The sequence below is a fragment of the Falco peregrinus genome, chromosome 5, assembly GCF_023634155.1.
Source record: "Falco peregrinus isolate bFalPer1 chromosome 5, bFalPer1.pri, whole genome shotgun sequence".
In the NCBI taxonomy this organism is placed as follows: domain Eukaryota; kingdom Metazoa; phylum Chordata; class Aves; order Falconiformes; family Falconidae; genus Falco; species Falco peregrinus.
The window spans coordinates 58,184,425-58,206,466 of record NC_073725.1 but is presented as its reverse complement, the minus strand read 5'-3'; the positions used below and the strand labels follow the sequence as shown (position 1 = coordinate 58,206,466).

The window sequence follows — 22,042 nt, the reverse complement described above, 5'->3', positions numbered from 1 at the left end:
GGAAAAAGATCACACTTACTCTTAATTTTTGAGGTAGCTATCTGGTACTGCTGATTTGACAGGCTGAACTCAGTAACAGGGAGTCAAGCCCTAAACAGAGGACTAGGGGGTAGAAAAACCTCATGGTATCATAGGGGCAGGGAAGCACCTTTGCATAACATAGCTCATGATGTTGATTTATGCTTGTAGTACATGTACACATGTGTGTATCCTCCCTGCTGCTGAATGAAACTCATGGGTTACACGTGAGAAAATACAGCGTTTAGGGAAATGTGAGCTTCTGGCAGTTCGGTTAGATACCTGGAGCTGCTGGGGCAAATCTCAGCATTTTTGCCAAATGTGGTTCATGTGATTTGAGATTACTGGACTGCATTGCTCAGTTCTTCAGCAAGAGATCTTATTCATTTCCACCCTCCATAAAAGAAAAATCGTACTTCTAAATGCAGTGTTTTTCAGTAGCTTTTAGCTATACTGTGATCATACTTCTGTTTTTGTAAGTACCATTGGCTCATATGAGATTAGGGGTAATCAGAAAATTGATTCTTTTCCCCTTCTGGGATCAGACTGAGAACATTTTAATGGATTTATTCTGAAGTTGCACTTTCTGGAGCAGTGTGATGGCTGTGACAGTGTTGTGAAATGCAGCCGAATTGACCGTGGCATTGCAGATGCCAGTAGTAAACTTCAGAGACCGAGGAGCGCTGACTCTGCTAGTGGGAGTTACGCTATTTTTTCTGTTTCATAATCTTTAGTGCCAATGAGCAGTTTTCTTTGAACTGCATGAGTATTTTGATGTGTGCAGAGATGCCGTCATTTTCACATTTTCCCTTTTCCCTTTTCCCTTTGCAGTGTGAGGAGCAGCCTGAATGGGAATGTAATTTATACATGTACCTGTACTTCGTGATTTTCATCATCTTCGGGTCTTTCTTCACATTGAACCTTTTCATTGGTGTCATCATTGACAATTTCAACCAACAAAAGAAGAAGATAAGTAGTGCACATGCTACACATCCACTTGGGATTGCTGCAGAGACCGGGGCAAGGCACAGATTTCCAAGCAGTGGCTTTACCACCTTAGTCTCGAGATTAGCATTGACAGAAGAGGCACAGAAACCACCTTGCAGGACTTTTCCAGAAGCACAGTTGTAGCAGCCCCTGATGCCCCCATAGGATGAGCATCCTGAAAATACAGGCTGGGGGATTGCATTCCCCACAGAAATCAGGGAAGCAGCTCCATGCAGACGGGATCCCTGGTAGAGACTGCCACAGGGGCACAGAGCACCCTGGTGTCCCCCGACACAAACACCGCTGTCCCTCAGAGCAGCCCAGCGTGTTCCCCTCAGTCCATCACCTGCCTGCCCCAGGGTGCAGCCAGGGTCAGGGAGGAGCAGCCTGGCTTGAGAGCTCTGTTTCTCACTGCTTTGTAGGCTTTAAACAACGGGCTGAGGTTCTTGTGTTTTCCTTTCTCACCTTCCTCAAGTGCAGGCAGAATCTGAGTCTTACTCCTCCTTGGCTGACTGCACTGCTCTGTGCCTCATGCCCATTGCCTCCACGCTGTAGGCAGCTCCTAGTGCTGCATCCCATAATGCCCCTATTAACTTCAGTAGGCAACTCAGCCCCATGCAGCCGCTCATCACTCCTGCCATGTCAGGATGGGGGAGAGAGTGAGAAAAGTAGAAGTGAGACAGCTCCTGTATTGGGATAAAGACAGTTTAACAGCTAAAGCAAAAACCACATGTGCGAGCAAAGCAGAACAAGGAATTCATTCATCACTTCCCATGGCAAGCAGGTGCTCAGCCACCCCCAGGACAGCCGGGCTCCAGCACCAGTAACGGGGACTGGGGAAGACAAATGCCATCACTCCAAACATCCCCTCTCTTCCTTCTTCTTCCCCAGCATTATGTGCTGAGCATGACGTAGTATGGTATGGAATGTCCCCTTGGTCAGTGGGGGGCAGCTGTCCCACCCGTGTCCCCTCCCAGCTCCTTGTGCCCCCCAGCCAGCGCTGGTGGGGTGGGGGGAGGAGCAGAGAAGCCCTCGGCTCTATGTGAGGCTGCTGGGCAATAACAAAAACATCTCTCTGTTATCAACGCTGTTTTCAGCACAAATCCAAAACATAACCCCATACCAGCTACTACAAAGAAAATTAACTCCATCCCAGGCAAGGAAGGATACCTTCTTAGATATTTTGGTGAAAGCTACATGAAAAGGGAAAGAAGAAATTAGAAGAGAATGCATCCCTGAACTTTGGATGAGGGCAGTGGAGCTCTTTTCATCAAAAATAATGTCTTTGTTCTCACCCTATACTTAGGTGGCCAAGACATCTTTATGACAGAAGAACAGAAAAAGTATTATAATGCAATGAAAAAGCTGGGATCTAAGAAACCTCAAAAGCCAATCCCAAGGCCACTGGTAAGAATGGCATAATTCGGTTCAACTTTGTCTAATAGCTGAATATGTATTTAATAGATTAAATGCAATTCAACTTCCCAGTGTAGGAGCGGTGATCACTGCCAGATGAAAGCCACTTAGTATTTACATGTTTAGATTTTGGACAGTATTTGCAAGTCCAGTCTCCTGTGCCACAAAATTCCCACTGTTCTGAAATATTGACTGGAATTGCAATTTCCATATGCCCATGGCCGCATGCCTGCATTGAATCAATTCATGGCACCAGTCCAGGGTGTTTCTTCAGTAGTTTCAAGATGCATTAGGAGTAAATGGGTTTGAAAACCCTATCATACAACCATTGGTCATCATCTTTAAGCTTATGAAGTTCCGATCAGAAGTAGTATATTGTCTATTTTCCTCTGCTTTCTGATCAATCAGGAGACAATGATGTCATCATTTTGACATGGTTCAAATTCCCTAACTAAACATTTTCCTCCCCTCCAGAACAAATATCAAGGTTTTATTTTTGATGTTGTCTCAAAACAAGCCTTTGATGTCTCCATCATGATCCTCATCTGCCTTAACATGGTTACCATGATGGTGGAAACGGATGACCAAAGTCAAGAAAAAGTGAACATCCTCCATAAAATTAACATGCTTTTTGTTGCCATCTTCACTGGGGAGTGCATCATCAAAATGCTGGCACTGCGACACTACTACTTCACCAACGGCTGGAACATATTTGACTTTGTTGTCGTGATTCTGTCTATCGTAGGTAGGTAAACCTGCATTTTCACCCAAACTCCAAAGTTTAAAAGTCAGACATAAAATTAATTAAACAAAGTTAAAGGCTCTGTGCAATAATATACACTTTCAGTTCAGAGAATTGAATCTTAAGCATATTTTTTTAGTATGCAATTACTGCCTAACAATAACTTGTGTAATCAGCAAAATTATGAGATTTATCGTAACACAGTTTGGTTTCAACGTACGCTTAATGGTTCATAGTGATAAAACATCATTCAGAACTGGCACCGTACACTTAACCCTGGTTCTGCATAACAGCCAAAGACAGAGAAGTAAAAAAGCCACATGAAAAGGACACGTGCATTGTTGTTGTTGTGCTATTTACTTTCTATTAAAACAGTATGAAATAGTCCTTCAGGGCAGGTTTGGGCAGGTGCCGTGAGTCTGTCTGTTCTCAGCCCTGTTGTTACTAGAGCTCCACACCCCCATATGTCCAAGGGAAGAAACAGAAAGACACCATTTTATTGTTAATTTGTGTCTTTTTCTGCTCTGCAGCCCCAACCAGAGATTGTAAGTTAGGTGTTACTCTGTACAGGTCAAATGTGAATTTGAAATCCTGCCAAAAGAGCTTTCATTTACGTTGGAAATAAAGTAGTAACTGGAAGATGATCAACTGATCCAGAGAGCAGAAGGAACTCAGAAATTCAGCTCTTCAAAAAAAGTTTCCATTTTGAAGGAGGGAATAGGTGAATGAAAAGGTGTCATGTTAAGAACACAGAGCCATCTTCTCACTGACTGATGCTCCTGTTGCTCTGAACCCTCTCTGGTGGACCAGAGAACCTGCAAGATCCCAGTGCAGGAGATCTCTGGTGCCCACAGAGCAGCCTGTACTTTGGGGACTTTGGACCGCCTGGATTTCACAGATTTGGGTCACCCATGGAACATCACTGCCATGCAGCTGCCATGAGAACCTTGGTGCTGGGTGCTCTGGATATGCCCACTACAGCCAGTTAACCAGACCTGTCACATTGGCCATTGTGCTGCCGCGTGGTCAGCCAGGTTGTTTGGTGTCAGAGGACTTGGGCCATGCCAGTGGGACCTGTCCCAGGCTGGGCTGGGAGATGTGAGCTCAGCGCAGCTCAGTGCAGCCACGGATTGCTGTCATTAAACAATCCACCAAGCTGCTCTGTTTCTGCAGGAAGAGTTCAGCTACAGGGATGCAAGCTCTTTTCCTTGCAAGTACAATCTTAGCCCTTAATTCCCTCCCAGCCCATCAGGCAAATGGGAAAAATTAATAAGCAACCAATCAACCAAGCAGCTTTCCAGTAGAAACCTGCGCTTTTGTGGTGCTGGCTCAGAAAAACGAGCCCAGCACAACAGCTCTTCAGTGCTGACTTGCTAACACTTCACAGACAGAAATACTGTCATATCAGAAAAATTCTGACCAGCCGCACTCAAGATAAATCGCTCAGGTGGGTCATGGCTGAAAGCTGCAGATATCTGTGTCCTGTCTGAGTTGATCCTGGTTTCTCATTCCCAGTAGACAAGCTTTCCCTTAATAAAACTGTCACTACCACTGACATCTTTGCTCACAGCCTCAAGAAAGTTTGCATAGATTAAATAGGCATGAAAACACTAATGACAATGCCATTCCCTTTATCATGGTTCTTCCAGTCCAGAGAATTTTTCATTGATTTTGTCCATAATCCTACTGATTGCTTTAAAGAGGAGCCTGGCATTATTTCCCATGTACTAACTCACTGCGTGTCTCTTTTCTTTCCAAGGCACCGTACTTTCTGACATCATCCAGAAATATTTCTTCTCTCCCACACTCTTCAGAGTCATTCGCTTGGCTCGGATTGGCCGGATCCTAAGACTCATCCGGGGAGCCAAAGGAATTCGAACTCTCCTGTTTGCCTTAATGATGTCCCTACCTGCTCTGTTCAACATTGGCCTCTTGCTTTTTCTGGTCATGTTCATTTATGCCATTTTTGGCATGGCTAACTTTGCCTATGTGAAGAAGGAGCATGGGATTGATGACATGTTCAACTTCCAAACCTTTGCTAACAGCATGCTCTGTCTCTTCCAAATCACCACGTCAGCTGGCTGGGATGGTCTTCTCAACCCTATTTTAAACACCGGACCACCATATTGTGACCCAAACCTTCCAAATGCAAATGGTTCAAAGGGAGACTGCGGAAGCCCTGCCGTAGGGATTTTATTCTTTGTTACTTATATCATTATATCATTTCTCATTGTTGTAAACATGTATATAGCCATTATTTTAGAGAACTTCAGTGTAGCCACTGAGGAAAGTACAGAGCCTCTAAGTGAGGATGATTTTGATATGTTCTATGAAATCTGGGAGAAGTTTGACCCTGAAGCCACTCAGTTTATTGAGTATTCTGCACTTTCAGACTTTGCAGACGCGCTGTCAGAACCTTTGCGCATAGCGAAACCAAACAAAATCAAACTCATAGCAATGGACCTGCCCATGGTCAGTGGAGACAGGATCCACTGCTTGGATATTTTGTTTGCTTTTACCAAAAGGGTGCTAGGAGAATCCGGAGAGATGGATGCCCTTAAGATACAGATGGAAGAGAAGTTCATGGCAGCGAATCCGTCTAAGATCTCTTACGAACCGATTACAACAACTCTCAGGCGGAAACAAGAAGAGGTCTCTGCTATCGTCATCCAGCGAGCCTACAGGAGACATTTGTTTCGGCGCTCCATGAAGCAGGCATCTTACTTGTATCGGCACAGAACTTTTGACGGCAGCATCCTCGAGGACGATGCACCCGAGAAGGAGGGTCTTATTGCGTTCATGATGAACGAAAACTATGGCAGGCCAATAGACAAATCAGAAACTCTGTCCTCCACATCTTTCCCTCCATCCTACGACAGCGTCACCAGAGGTACGAGTGATAATCTCCAGCTGAAGATGACGGACTCGAGCAAAAGCGATGAGGCTATAGATTGTCTCTTCTCACCAGACAAGGATAAAGAATCAATTGTTTAAATGTTTGCTTAGAATGCTTTAAAATATTGTTTACAGAATGTAATGCTGTAACTACACAATGATTGAAGCAGCCTTCTTATTAAAAATTAGTTGCAAAAGAAACAGTGGAGTTTTTACCCTTAACTACAGGAGTCTAATAAGTCATATAACCTTTGACCCTGCTCTTTTTGACTTGGCTCAATATTTATATTTATATATGCACAGGAAGGATCTTTGCAGGGTCATAGCTGTTATATCAATGGTGTGAATAAGAATATGCTAGACTGTAAAACAGTAAACACAGTGTATATCTATCCACAGATAAAGCCTGGCTGTATACATTCATTTAAGGTCTTACTCATATTAGTGTGTTTACTTATGGCGATGTATGACCTTGCATTCTAAAAAGAAAAAAAAAAATCACAGCTGCTGTAGCAAAATGTAACACTTACTGTATATGTTGTGAATGGTCTTTCATAAATTTATTATATTTGATATTTTTTTACTTAAAAAAAAAAAGTCTCTTTTTCCATGGAGATTAATGATCCTTACACTCTTCATGATGAACTCTGAGTCAAGGTAATAGGAACTTGCGGGATCCCCATCGCTTGAAGAGGAAAGTTGTTGCAAAGTAAACTATCAAATTAGCAGCATTTTAACTGTCTATTACACTAAGCCCTCCCTCTTGGGACTTGCAACTGCTCATCAGCAGAAACACAAAAACCTAGAGAAGGAAATAATGTCAAAATCATGAGAGAAATGGCTTGTTCTATCCTTCAGGAAACTAGACAGTAATGGATTCTGTTTGTAAAACTGTTAATAAAAGCACTCATTTTTTAGTATGTTTCAAGAATCTGCTTTGAATACCACAATCAAACTCGCCATAGAAGTAGCGCATCACGTTTGTGTGTAGTGCTCCAAAGCAAAGTTTCTGTTAAGGTAGTGGGATAGGTGATGTTTTCCCCAGGAACACTGAGCTAAGCAGCCTTATTGGAAACTCTGTGCATCAGTATTACTCCAAAAATACTACTACTACTACTACTAATAATAATAATAATAATAATAACAACAATAATAATAATAATAATAACAACAACACCAATTGGACTATGCAGAAGGGCTGCGACAGTCTGCTCAGGAAGGTGGGAGGAGAATTTCCTCTGGATCTGTATATAAATTTTGAGGTTTTGAATCCTTTCTACTCAATGTCCATCTTTCATTATCTCAGATGGTACAATTAGATTACCGGGGAAGGACAAGAAGTACAGGAACCGATAAAAAGAATCTACTAGAAAATAGATATATCCTCATTCCTGTAGGCAAAGTAATATTTATGGTTGATGTGTCCATCAGCTTCAGGCCAAAGAAATGACAACAGGGTGAAAGGTAGATGTGTGGCTGTAGAAAAGTATTAGAGGTTTTATGTCCTAACATAGACTCATATTTATTATTAAACTTTCAGCCTCCATAGAATGTGAGAAAGTATTTATGGAATATAGAGACAAGTCCATCATTACAGACTTTCTTTTTCACCTTCAGACTGATTGTACTTGGGTTTGGTTGGACTTCATGGAAAATCTTGAGATTTCTGTAATGAGCCATTGCACTTTAAGGAAGAGTAATTGTGCTTTTCACCTTGGAGAAGCAAAGATATCAAGAATGTATTTAAGGTGTATTGTCATTGACATTTAGTTGCATCCCAGGTTGTAAAGGAGTCAAAATCCACACGGAGTTGGCAACAAGAATTAAAGTGACATGTTACAGTCAAGTTTATCTATGGCCATTGTTATCTGTCCCCTAATGAAGTCAGAATATGTAAACACAACATGTCAAAAGGATGCCGATGTATCTGTGTAAATATGGGCTAATATATTCTCTCCATTCATTGAGAGGTGTCTCAGGCATTCACTTGAGAGTGGTCTATCGGATAATTCAGAGGATTTGCCATCAGGATTCCTGGGGTCTATTCCTGATTCTTACTACATGATTTTTAGGCAAATAATTTAACCTATCTGTGCCTCAGTTTACCCATCTGTAAAATGGGGGTAATAATACTTACCTACCTCACAGGGGTGTTGTAAGACTTTCTGGTTGCAAAGTGCTATAAGGGAACGAACCGTACTATATAAGTATTATTATAATCATGCTCTCTTGCCCTTTTAACCCCATGTCTATGGTGTACAACATAGGGCTGTTCCTCTGGGCATTTTGTTGCCTTTAAATCTTGTATGTAATTAGATTCTAACTTAAGGGAACTACTCTTTGTTCCTTACAGTGAAAACACTCTTTATTCTTTCCTCCCTCCCCACCCCTAACCCCTCTCAACATCAAGGCTTCTCAAATTAGAGAAACTTTATACAGATTCCCTGTGTATTTACGCTGTAATGTTATTCTGACTGTACATATCACCCAGAAAGAGTATGTGATTTTTATATTTATATGCATATATATATATACACACACATACGTATATCTATACATATATATGTATCTTGTGAGTTTATAGAGTGGCTGACACTCAGAGGACACGACTTACTGATTCAAATGTTTTCTTCTCAATGGGATTTATTGATCATTAGCAACAAGCTGCTGCCTATAATGAAACTGTTTAATTAGAAAATAGTACATTCATTACTTGCTGAACGAGCATTTATTGGCTGACAACTGGTAAAATTATTTTCCTTTCAAAGCTTTAGAATAAAAAAAGAGGGGGAAATACTAAGAAAAAGGAGCATTTCTTATGTGATTTTTTCACATACAATATGAACTGTTCAAAGCCCAAGGAAAAAGCCAGCCAGCACTCAGCAGTGCAGTGTTGGTGATGCTGCTTTAAAATATTTTGATTATTTTCAACTTATATTAGAAAATATTCAACAAGAGTCAGGCCCAGTAACGGTCGGGATGTAATGGGACAATTAGCTGGTCACTGATAATATCAGAGAAGAGCTTTTCCTCTGGTCATTTCACCCTTGCATCGAACATTTCATCGTCATTGCTGTGACACCCTACAGTACTGATGCAATTACAAACAATTCTGGTTTCTACCCAAAACCTGTAAAAAAAAAAAATCATAATGCAAAAAAACCCCACCAAACTGAAAGAGGGTCTTAACTATAGATGTTTACAGTGCAACTTTCTAAAACTGAATTGTAAATTACTTTCAAGACCTTTGTAACTGGAAGGTTGGGTTTCAATTGGGTTTTCTGTTGTTTTGTGGCACATTTCTTTAGAACTGAAGAGGGAACGGTGTCTTTGTATAGTATGCAGGGCTCCCTTCGAAAACGTCTGATAACCTCAGCTGCAGATCTTTATTACTGGAGATGCTGATCTGAATCTAGCAATGACACAACCTCCCAGTGCAGTGATTTAAAGACACTAACTCAGTTGTTGGCCCACACTGTCTATAAGCATGGTGAGTGCTACCATTTTTTTCTGTTGATTTGTTCGATGAAGGCTACCACATGAATCACTCAAGCTGCAAAAAGAGCAAGGAAAATATCAGCCAATATCACAGGACATATTAAGCTGTTTGTACCTGGAAAAATTCAAGTTTATTATGTTTCTTTATTAAATAAATAAGGATAACAAATATTTTCTGTGCCTTTTTTTAAATTTTATTTTATTTTATTTTATCAACATATATGTTATTTCTCTGAGACTTTCTCAGCACATTTGTTTGGGAAATGCAGGCTGACTTTTGTTAGAAGGCTTGTCAGAGGAAACTCCTCCAGTTCAGCGTGCGTTGTAAGGCTAACTACAGGGCATTAAAGGCTTGAGCCAAAGCTTGTTGAAATCAATGGAGAATTTCTGGGTACTTCAGATGAATTTGAAGCAGACCTGAAAACTTCTCTTCAAGCAGAGTAATTTATAGGATGAGCCCATCATTGATATTTTAACCCATTCTGCCCGGAAGGATTAGCTAGAAGAAGGGTTTTACTGGAAATACGGGATCCTACCTTGAGATTAAAAAATAAATATATAAAACAAATATTTGCTTAATGGTAATATGGATGTCTTTCCAGCTGAATTATATTAATTTGCATTTTGGTTATTATTATATTAGCTATATGTTAAAATTCATACTAAACAAAGAGTACTATCCTTCCCAACGCATGTATGCCTTGATCCTGGGAGGAGCTTCAGAAGGGTCGGGGACAACCTTTAGCTGTTATCAGCATTGATAGAATCAGCCTTATCTTCACCCAGGCTAGCACTGATTTGGTTACCCTATTTCAGTGCTCTGATTTCTATTTAAATGTGGGAGGTTCCTAATCATACTAAAACAGGAAAAAAAAAAAAGAAAAAAAAAAAAAGAGAGCTGGTTTAAACTGCCATGAAAGTCCACTCAGTCCTTTGAATTAGTTTAATAAAATCAGTTTATAATAATGTTTTACATTAAACTGGGGCAGTCTGACTTGTGGAAAATACTTTTTTTTTTAATAAGGATTTGCTCAAATGTATCATATAATAATATGACTTCTGAGTAATCGTGTATGTAGAATAAATCCATCTGAAAAGTTTTCAGCAAGATATTTTTGGTTGGAAGGAACAGTTTGCTGAGATGAGAACTCTGTGGAGCCTTGTCTGGTTAGTTAAGGGAATTCCTGGTTAGAATTTGTGGTCGAAATTCCCATGGGAAGGAAATTCAGGGTCATAATCCTTGCTATAAAATTTTCCATGCCTAGATTTTTACCAGAATGACCTAACTCCTATACGTGTGTTCCCATCACTGTGCTAGGGGCTGCTTTGGGTTGCAGGACTCGCCTCATTTTCATGCAGAACTTGGGGGAGTTTCTGAAGGCTTTCAGATTTTCCGTTTTTCATGATGAAATTTTAAAAAACTTTTGCCAATGGCATTTCTTGTTTTCCAGCCCTAGCAAGGAACCTAGAGGACTAGCTCCTCAGTAAATCCAAATTTGTGTATGTTGTTTGGGGTTTTTTTAGTCCATGAAATTATATTGATTTTGCAAAGCCACAAATCTATTAAATCAAGCCAATGCGAAATCAGTGAGATCAGTCATGGCCTGCAATTTCCACATTCACCTTGAGATCTATTTTTAGTGGTTTCAGTTCATTCTTTTGATGCAAGTGGTCTTACTAAATAACCAGGACCACTTTGGAAACTAGTCTGGGTTAAGGCAGACAGTTACAGCAGCACAGGCAAACCAAGGCAGTTTTCTTAGGAAAAGCCACACATTAGCAGCTTGCTTTACAGAGGATTTTTGCAATCATCAAAAGATGATGTAGGAAGAGGAGAAATAAAAAATAAATGCTTTGCAGTGTGAAGCCTCCACCGGGCTCTAGTATCAAAGGACACCCATGTAGAATGACAGTGCTGTGTTTCTGACAACAGCAATGCATTTTTCTGCTGCTGGGGTGCTGAGACAAGAGCAGAGCAGGCTTTAAAAAGAGAGAAAACAGACAGGACCACAGAAAAAAAAGAAAAAGAAAAAAAAGAAAAAAAAAGAACAAAACAAAATCGACCCCAAATGCCTGGAAAACGGCTGCTTCTTCATGTCAATTCTCCCAGCCAGCTGTGAAAGACTGGCTGCGCCGTGTGAAGAACAAACATGGAAATCCTTCTGAGTGTTTACATATTGCAAAGAAATAGCAGCCGTGTCAAAGGGAAAGCATGTGAAAGCAAATAGTCCAAGGGGAATAGCTATTGGCAGCGAGTGAAAAAATGCTTCAGAGTCAAACGTCACTGATAACCCCACGAGGGCTGGAGGTGTTGGGCTGCAGTGCGAGTATGGGTTTGTCAGCACCTCCGCCAGAGCTATTTTAGCCAGCTGACAAACAGAGCTTTGAGCAGCTCCTGGCCCACATGCTTTTGCCACGGCAAAGTTTCTGAGACCGCTGCTGCAGCTGCCGTCCCTGGAGTCTCGTTGCTTTATGCTGAGTAGCGAGTCCCTGCCAGGCCAGGGCATCAGCAGGTCCGTTTTTCCTCTAGAGAATAACTACATGGAACACTGCACAGTCCCAGAAACCACCATCCAGTGATCAAACATCATTGGAGTGGCTTGAAAAGTGAGATTTTAATTCAAAAGGAACATCTCTTGGTTTGGTGTATTTTTTGGTTGTTTTGTTTTTTAATTATTTTATTTTTATTTCCCAAAAGTGTCAAGGGTATGTCCTGGCCATATTCTCAAGCAATCTGCTTTTCTAAAAACTCTATTAGGAAAAAAACAAACCTGGGGCTTTAAGAGAAAAACACCAAAGACTGAGACAGTTATGATAAAAGCATGCAAAGTGGTCCTAAAATGAGTTAAAATGCTGTAATCTGTTAAAACGTGACTTGAACTATATACCTGTGTTTTCTGTGAAACCCCAGTTACTCTAAAGCCAAAGGGAATTTAGCAATTGCCCTGCAGGGAGCCAGGTTTCCAACCCTTTTTTTCCATATACACTGTCCCAGTTGCTCACATTTGTCTTAGTTTTTAATCTTCCCAAACCTGCAGACCAAGCACAGATAAAATAATTTTCATCTTTAGCTCAGGGACAAGCTGTGCAGGTGATAAAGATTTCTACAGAGCATACAAACCTGGAGTCACTGAAGTTTTTACTTTTTTGAGGACCAGCTAAGTTCTACTAGGAAGAAACCCAGAGCATGGTTTGTCTTCGCGATGTCCGAGAAGGAGAAAAACTCACTGCATCACACAGGGTTGTTTTTTTAGAATCTACTCGTGCAATTGCAGCCCAGGCATAATGAAAAGCGGACCCAAAGCTCAAAGCTGTCTCGCTTAGAGACAAAACCACATTACAGCTGCAGATCTGTTCACCCCCTTCCTTCAGAAGATCTGCAGAACTGCTGCAGGAGCACAGGTACTACTCCAAACCCGCTCCAAGTGGACATGGAAATGCTGCAGGCTGAGCTAAAGAGCTTCAGGTTAAGCAAAGCTTGCATTCCTGCTTTGGAGCAGACACCACAAGAAACCCTACACCCCCCCTGTCAGCTCTGCACCTTTATAGCACACAGGATGATGCTCCCCATCCTATAGCTGTTTCCCAGTTTGCACCTGAGTGGGGCAAGGTCTGAAGGGAGGGATAAATCCCCAGGGCATGCCTAGGGCTGCTCTCCTTCCCAGGCTGGTGCAAAGGGCTGCCTTTTCTCACAACAGAGCATGGCAGTGCTTGAACAGTACCCCTGTCAGTTCTGAAATGCATTTTTTTGGTCTTGAAGGAATTTAATATTCTCTTTTTTTTACTGAGTTGGAGACTGCAGACCACAACTTGCAGTCACAGCCATGTTTAACTTTACAGAGGAATGGACATTACTTACACCTGTCCTTGCCTTACCCCACAGGCCAAGCAAGGTCGAGAAAGAGCTAGGCAGCTTTAAACAAGCTCTTTTCTCTTACTATGGGACTGAAGGGATGGTCTGGGGCTTAGCTGGGTTTGTTGTGGGCTCTGGAATTAGTGTGAAGTTTGTTAGAAGGACTTTGATGGAAGTAGAAGAGAAAGAGGTAGGTCCTCCTGAGCCTGTGACAACGTCAGGGGCTGTGGTTTGAAGGTGGGGTGCTCTTGAGGTTGCAGGAGGAGGTCTGTAGCTGTGTGAAGTGCTTCAGCAGTGCTGTGCTGAGGTGCTGCAGATCTGCAGGGTCTTCTCCAAAGCCTGTGGTTGAAATGGGGTGAAGATAGCTGTTACCCTTGAACAGCAGGAAAAGAGAGCCCATAACCCAGAAGGGTAAGACTGATGGTGATACCAGCCCTCAAAGGAGGGCAGGAGCCTGTGAGGGCTCACAGCATCCATTGCCCCTGCCTGTGTCTGTCCCCCCGGTCTGTTTCAGTCTGCTTTGATTTGGGGGGGTGGGGGTGGGGAGTCTCAAAGATAAGTCAATTCCTATGAATTCTGCAAAAATAAGTAGTTGGGGAGATATCCACTCTAAGGCTTCAGCAAGCAGGAAAGGTTGTAAAAAGAGCTCAGGTCATAAGGAAAGATAAAACATGCCCATAGAGAGAGCAGATCTTATAAATGCCTCAATTTGTAGGGGGAACAATTCATTTACACTTGCTTAACCACCAGGGACCATCAATTCCATGGCATGAAACACAGGAAATCTGATGTTGTGGTGCCTTGAGATTTGTTTGGCTTGCCTTCACTATCAAACGGGAAGATGCTTGAGACAGAAGCTATTGTACTTTGCGTTTTCCACAAGGAGCTGGGAGGATGGCTGTGCACCTTAGAAGTAAGATCAGCCCTGTACCTCTCTCTCTTGCCGACAGTGCTTCTCATCAAAAGTTTAAGGAGTTAAGAAAATATGGGGAGAAGTAAGGTGGGGGGTAGGAGTATAGAAGCACCTTGATTTGCTTTGGTACAAGCAGCTGTTGAGCAGCGCGGTGGGTGGGTGAGGGGGTAAGCTCAGTGGTGGTGACACAGGCACAAATCGCTTGCAACGGGCGACACTCATCTCTCTCAATAGCATCAGCAGTGATGCGGACTTGCAAGTAGCTCAGGGTGGCGTGCAGTGCCACGACGGATGCCTCTGTGTGTGCACAGCACAGATAACTGGTTATCTGCATGGCTGGTGCTCCAGCATTCGTGTATCCCCATAGACATATTGCAGGATTTAGCTGGGCAGGCTCTCCAGACTGGGGGATTCAGGGCACAAAAGGCTGCCCTGCCTGTCCTCTCCAGGCAGCAGGGAGGTGCTGAGGGCAGCGGTCTGGATGCGCTCCTGCCCCTGGGGCTCCAGCATTCAGGTTCACCTCCCACAAAGTGTATCACAAAGCACTGTGATACAGTAAGCCAAAAGAGACGATTTGGTAGGCTAGAAAATATGTCCACTGAAAATAAGATCCTTTTTCATTATTTTCTTGTTAAAACTCAGGGCTGTGTTGGGGAACTTGGATTCGAGTCCTATTTATCCTCATTGTCAGAGGAATCCCTCTGAAACGAACCTTGCAATATACAACCCCAGCCCTTCTGGGGTGGCTGGCAGTTACCAGCCAAGCTGTTTCTCTCTCTTCCAAATAACAGGGCACACAGCACAGCTGGATGTTGGGGTAGGATAAGAAAGAAAAAATGCAGTTAAAATGCTCTGATTTAAGGCCTAAGTTTCTTGCCATTCAAGCCATGGTGAAATTTCTTTAGCTGGGAGCATGTGCCTGGCAAAAAAGCAACTCCTTGCAACAGCATTTGCAATAGAGCCATGCTAAGTGGGTGATGCCGCTTGATCCGCTGACAAGACAACAGAGGCTGGCAGAAAAACCACCTGGCTTCTCACGGAGGGAGGCTTGCTGGGTTGCAGGGAGGTCTTCTACATTTTGCTGCAAGCTTTTAGCGGATAACCAGAAAGGGAAACACTCAGCTGGGTGAAGTTGGGTCTCTGAGCCTGACATTGAGCAGCCTTAGTGCAGCCAAGGATTTGTTGTCCCTGGTGAAAACAGGAGTGCATGGGGGTCAGTCAGGTGTGGCCACCAAGAATAAAGCCCCAGTCTGTCACCCCGTTGTTGACCCGTGTTCTCGCACCATTTCGCATATGGCATGCATAGGCTGGGGACCATAATCCACAAAGGCTGCAGAGCTTATTTTCGGGTAGGATCTCAAGGATTTAACAGCTTCAGCGGCCAGAGCATGAACCTGCTGCTCGGCAGCTGCGATCTTCTCACACCTCAGCCTCCCTGGGAAGGGTGGGAAGATCAGGCTGAAGATTAGCTGGCCTTCACATTCTTGGAGTGTTTGGCATAGAAACACTCCTGGACACTGACAGGGGGAAGGTGAAGAGCTACCCAGGCTCCAGAAGGTGGTAAACGTGGCCCATGTCCAAATCTAACAGGGGTAGTAGGGCTGTTGCTTTATAAGGTTGTATGTGACATGGGGAGTGGGGGGTGACTTGCTGGCTTCCACCTCTCAAGTCAGTTCAATGTCACAATGCGTATTGGGAAGGGTGGACCAAGCACACCCCTTGATGCTCCAAGCAGGCCATCCTCCTTAGGTTCCTCTGAAAGGAATTTACTCCACATGCTCAGAACTGGTGGGGGGGATTTTCAGTAAAACCATGTTAGCACCTCTGTGCAGGCAACCGGGATGTGTCTTCCTTAGCAAGCTGTCCTGGAGCAAACCCCAAGTATAGTTAAAGGGAGCTTCCCAGAGTAAGGAAAGAGATACAACATGATCCTGTAGGAATCTCTTTATCTGATCATGTTTGCAATTAGCAATCAGAGCTTTTGTAATCCTCTCCCTTCTTGATGTAGGTAGCTGATGGTTGCAAGGATCATGGTTCTAGTCTCAGAGCTGTGTCCATATCCCTGAAGCCTGAAGCTTAAGGTCCTTACCCAGCTCTAATTTGAGAGCTTTGACTCTCACACCAGCTGACTGCATGGATTAAATGTGCGTAAATACCTTCATAGCGACTGGCAAAATATACTCATGACGCTATCCTAAATTGGGACGCTCGCTCTCCAAGGGTGTCAGTTTGATGTTATCACCTTTTCAGCAAATAAATCCCTTTATTGAAGGAGGGAGACTTCATGCTCTCCAGTCAGGCCCACAAACAGCTTTTTTACCCTCAAAGTCTGCTTTCTACTCTGCTTTGCCATCGCTAAAGCTGGTTTTCTAAGCACTGGGTGCAAAGATGCTGTTATTAATGCTTCGATATCATCTCTATTTCAGCTCTTTGCTATGAGTCACTCTCATGTTTGCACCTTGGTGCTCTGTCTTATTGGTCTATGAAAGAGTCAGGATGAGAGTTTCCATTCCAAACACTCATCTCTTTCCCAAGCTAATGGGGTCAGACAGGTCTGCCTGCAAGGCGCAGATTTTCTTAAGGGCATCATGTCACTGCCAAAAGCTATGAGGAGGTGGTCCTTTCAATACGAATCAAGCGTCCCTTGACTTACAGCACTCGCTGCTCAACCGGGCACAAGGCAGTGCCTCACATCCAGCATGAGACATGCTTCATTCCCCCACCCTTCCAAAATGGTTGAGATCCCCTACACTGATTCCAAGCGCTAGTTTTCTACTGATTTCCCTGTTTGTAAAGATATACATTAACTTCTGACTAATTTTTTTTTTTTTTCACTTCTGCTGTAGGATTTAGGTAAGCCCAATGAAAGCATGTTCTTTGTTAATCTCAGACATCAGTAGCTTTGGAGCAGTGAGGCAGGTGGACCTGTTTACCCACATGGACCATGTCTTGGGCTGTGTTTCCAACTCGTACAGGTTACACCCATGCTGGTAACCAAAACCAGTCACAGGTCATTGTTCCTGCCTAGAGGATAAATAGGAAGGCAGGACTAAACTCTGATCTCCCTGAGCCTGGTCTTACCTTCCAACCTGCTTAGCTGGAGCAGTCCTTAGCCAGCCTAAACCCTGAAAAAACAGTCTGGGAGATGCAGGTTGACCTAGAGCAGAACAGTCCCAGGGATTCTTCACTGTTCATCTATCAGTGATGCTGTCAGACCAGCCTCCACCAAAGCTTCGAGAGCTTCCAAGAGGGGAAGTGGCTGTTGGGAAAATAAATGTAGGCAGAGCAGGCATCTGGTGAGGAGAGGCAACCACTGAGAACTGGGAAGGAGTGTGATGGTACAGGGGAATTAAATGTGGGTGGCATGGGATGACCTGGGGACACCACCAAGCTGCTACCGCTATCAGAAAGCACACAGGGAGCAAGTGAAGGCAGTGCTCAGAGCAGTTTTGCAGTCCAGATGATAGTGTGCCAGCACTGAGGTCTGCGCCTGGCTGTGTCTCATCTAGTGGTATGGGAATAATTGCTTTGACAAAGGGCTCGCACATCTGGGGAGCAACCCGGGAAGTTCCCCAGACAGCTTGCTCCTCCATCTGTTCAGTCCTGTTGAGGAACTTGACTAATTTGTCAAGTCACCAAAAAGTGTGGTATATACCGGTTTGAGTTTTCCTTGGTAGGCTCCTAGGAATTGAGGACTTTGGGGAATGGCTGTCTGATTACTTTATTATTATTATTATTATTTTCACAAGTCTAACCAATCTCATCATATTGTGAAAAATAAAACCAGAAAAGCAAAGCTCTGTCTGCATGTGTGTGTATACACGGCTGCAAGAGGAATTTGTGAGTGATTTACCTGGAGAGGACTCCATGTCTCCATTCTGGGTTTCTGAGGATATTTCCCTGAGCCAAAACATGCTTTTCATTTCTAGAGGATGAGAAGGTAGGCTATTTTATACTCTAAAAATGAGTGCAATGTTAACTAAGCCAAAACCATAAAAGAGCTCAATTACACTTGCATTACAAAGAGACCACAAAATGTAATATTGGTGAAGTTCAAATGTCTGCTGGCTTGCAAGAAGATGACCACAAAGAATGCAAAGCACAATCTGGCTACTGCTGTTGCCACTCCTGGGGAGAAAACCTGCTGGGCTAGAAACCTGCCCTGAGCAGCCAGTGACCCAAGATGCAACTGCAGTTTGCGCTTATTGTTGCCTGCTGTTTGCTAAATGCCTTTTTTTGTTTATAGGGGATCGCGGAGGGAGGCAGGAGGCTTCCTATGCTAGAAACAACTCATCTCGCTAGTGACGGCAACATCATCACAGGACCCAGGGCCAGAGTGAGACAAATGATCTGACTCAGCAGTAAATCAGCTTTCCTCCTCTCCCCGCGTGCAGCCTGACTGCTGCTGATCTGTAAAGGGTGCTCTGGGCATCTCTCGTAACAGCAGCTGTCCTTCTGTTCAGAGCAAAGAGGCATCTAAGAAATCTTGGTATGTCTCCTGCCACACTCAGCAGGAAAACTCAAACTGCACTGCAGGCTAAAAGCAATCTTGCAGCAGGGCCAAAAGGTTCAAGACCTAGTCGTCCTTGTCATCGCACATTAAAAATGGGTAATCATTCAGCTGTGCACAAGCAAAGCCTTTTATGTAGAGCAAATGTAATCTTCTGCCACAAATCAGCATGTGAAGCAGTGGGCAAGCTCCAGGAGTTAGCTTTCTGCTGACACTCAGAGTCTCTATAAAGATTGCATGCTCAGCATGCTCTGAGAGAGGGAAATAAGGATTCCCCTTTTCTTTGCAAGATGCTTTCCAAAGAGCCCCGGCAACTGACATCCTCCAGCCACAGGGCAGAGGCAGTCTGCCCTGAGTTGCTTATGGCTGGTGTTCAAGTCTTGGTGGGCCACAGGATGCTTCACGGGAGGCCACGTAGCAGTCTGGGGGTATCAACCATGCTGATGTGCTCTCCAGAAACACCGTAGCTCCTCTCTCCCTCCCCCAGGCTCTCAGCATGGAGGTCTCCAGCTCATCACTGGTTAATAATGATTCTCTGCCAGGACTTTCCATGACTTCCAAGGAAAGAAGTGCAGCCAGCAGATGTTTTTCTTTCAATAGTTGAACAAAGTCCCTAATTCAAATCTTTTGGTCAACTTTATATTAAACATTGTGGCTGAACCAAAACTACATGTATATTTATTAAGGGCAGCTTTGGCTGAAGTTGTCATATTGAACTATCATGCTCAAATATTTGGACTCCACTGTTTTCTCTCTGAATACACTGTTCCCTTATCTGCCTTTTGCTTCATTAAGATTCAGCCTAAAAGAATGTCAAGCCTTGGTCAAGCTTGGGCATCCAGCTCACATAAGATGTCCCTGGCACTACTGTCAGTGCTACGAACCAAAGAATCTAATTCCTCTCTAGTAGCACTCCAGCCTGAAGCTGTACCATGTCATGGAGGTGAAAGTCTCCATTGCCCATTAGGGTTTTTGTAGCACCTGAGAGCATCCCTCCACTGTTAGAGCAGCAGCGAGCTGTGAGCTGCCGCAGCATAGCGCTGTGCAGACGGGGTGGCAGAGGCAGACGAGCTGCCCCAGCTCTGCCCAGACCCAGCCTGCTCCTCTGCAAACGCGTTGCTGGACACCGTATGTCAAGGCCAGCCCTGGCCATGAATAAAGACAGCCTTTGTCCTCGGTGGCTGGTGCTGTAAAGAACCAAGGTCACCTGAAATCTCTTCAAATGCCTGTAGATATTCTTTATATGCCATTAACAACTGAACTGTGTCCAACTTCATGCAAATTTGAAAAAGGGAATGAAGAAGTAGCCTGCTGTGAAGCAGCAACTGAAAACTGTCACCTGAAGCCTGCCTGATCTACCATGACATATTTTGGCCCTTCTGCCACATTTGCTTTCCTCAGAACAGGTCCAGAAAATCACCACAGTGCTAGAGGATTGTGGTGGTGGTGGTGATGTTAATAATCTCTTCTGTAGCCTCCTTCTAGCTGCACAGTGAAATATTGCCTCTTTGGGTATTGCTGGGTCTGTGGGGCTGTCAGAGTCTGTGCAGTCACAATGACTTGCAATCCCATCTCTGGTTGCTTTCCAAATGAAGCACAGGAGCTGGGGTACCAACACGTGGCATGGGCTGCCCAGTGCCAGCGTTGCTGTCCACACGTGGCATCACGGAGCTGCCCCCCTTCTGCTACAATTAGGTTCATGAAAGGATCACTGCTCTTCCTCCTGTGGTTCAATGCTTCTAACACTCTTGTGTAAGTAACTGACTGAACCATTTGGTCAGATTCAGCTGATAGCGCTGGTCTCAAACAGTGAAGATGTGGTCATTTGTTCTTGCAGTCCCTATGAACAAATAAACTCAGTAAGACCATCCTGCTCCACACTTGCACCTCTCACTTCATGAACTGAAACCCTGAAGTACAGTCTGCCCATGTGTTTCTGGTGGGTTAGAAAATATTTACATTGCGACAGCCATTGCTGAAATGTGGTCACTTCTGGGAAGAGAAGCAGCTGCTGTTTACGAAGGGATGGGAGGCTTTGTGGTTTGGACGGTGGCTGGAGCCCAAGATTTTATTCTGGTAACACCAGTGCTGGGAGCTGCATCATGTAGACATGCCTTTGCAAGACGAGCATGACATAGCTCAAGTGCTGGTGGCAATGTAACCACAGACAGAAGCACAGAGTGCATCAGCTACTGATTCAGCCGCTGTCTTGGGTAAATTATGCAGCCCATTCTGACCTCTGTGCTGTTTGAACTAAATTGCTGCGGGCCAGCAGGCTTGAAACGAGTTCAGGTGGCGCTGGTCCCTAGCCCTAGAAGATCCTGAAGTGCAACCACAGGGTTACGTTGCAGATTAACCCTCAGAGGAATCTGTCTGCTTTCTCTGCCCTTTGTGAAATGGGTGGATGGAGTATATGTGCACAGAGGTGGTGGAAGGGCAAAAAAAGGACTCGTTAAAGTGTTAATTAGAAGTTAACACATGTGTCTGCAGCCCAGCAAGGTCCAATCCTCCTTTGGTTGAGGCTCCAACACATCTGACTGGTAACTGTTCCGGCCTGTAAATGGAGAGATGGGTACTCAGCTGAGGCTGGAAGGTAGGAAGAACCTCCTGGTAGACCTTCCCAAGGGATGTCATGAGCAAATTTAAGGCACTTGCATACCTTTCAGAACTTCTTTTGCTTTTATTTTCAGAAATAGCCCTTCTCAGTGGGAATTTAGGAAATGAATGAGGTGACCTGGGAGTTCTCCCACAGCTCTGTCTGGACAGATGGGATGTCCCACGGTGTAAGCCACGGCAATGTACACTCCCCCCCCCACCATCTCCCTGCTTGACTGAGATGCAGGTGGCGACCGCAAAAGTCTTGTTTTGCCAGAAAACAGCAGAAGAGGTGAAGCTGGAAGTTGCCAAATGGGGATAAGTAGGAGGTGGCCTGTTGATTATTTTATGCCATGAGGAAAAGGCTCCAGCTGGATGCTATCCCTAGTAGAGCTTAGTTTTTTTCTGTAAAGGTAGCATAAGGGCATCAGTAGTGGGACATCTCAAACCAGACAATACCGGCCGTACTAGAAATGCTTGCTCATTTAGTCTTATGCCTGAATGAGTTTTACTCGGTAACCAAACCGGATAGGATTTTTTAATGGGATCTAGACGTTAGGCAGCCTTTAAGCACTAACAAGGAGCGGTTTGAATCCACTTGCTACAGCTCTTCCT

The 22,042-nt window shown here is 43.9% G+C and overlaps 1 protein-coding gene across 3 annotated transcripts in view; it reads left to right on the top strand.

Annotated features, from left to right (window-relative positions):
• LOC101918751 (sodium channel protein type 5 subunit alpha) overlaps positions 1 to 8,463 on the top strand; it is a 216,594-nt gene extending 208,131 nt beyond the window's left edge. For all 3 annotated transcript variants that reach the window (XM_027791757.2, XM_027791756.2, XM_027791755.2), the window contains 4 exons: positions 850 to 987; positions 2,308 to 2,412; positions 2,896 to 3,166; positions 4,923 to 8,463. In XM_027791757.2, the coding sequence (XP_027647558.1) occupies positions 850 to 987; positions 2,308 to 2,412; positions 2,896 to 3,166; positions 4,923 to 6,157 (1,749 nt within the window). In that variant the 3' untranslated portion in view covers positions 6,158 to 8,463. The remainder of the gene's footprint in view (positions 1 to 849; positions 988 to 2,307; positions 2,413 to 2,895; positions 3,167 to 4,922) is intronic.
• The last annotated feature ends 13,579 nt before the right edge of the window (positions 8,464 to 22,042 follow it).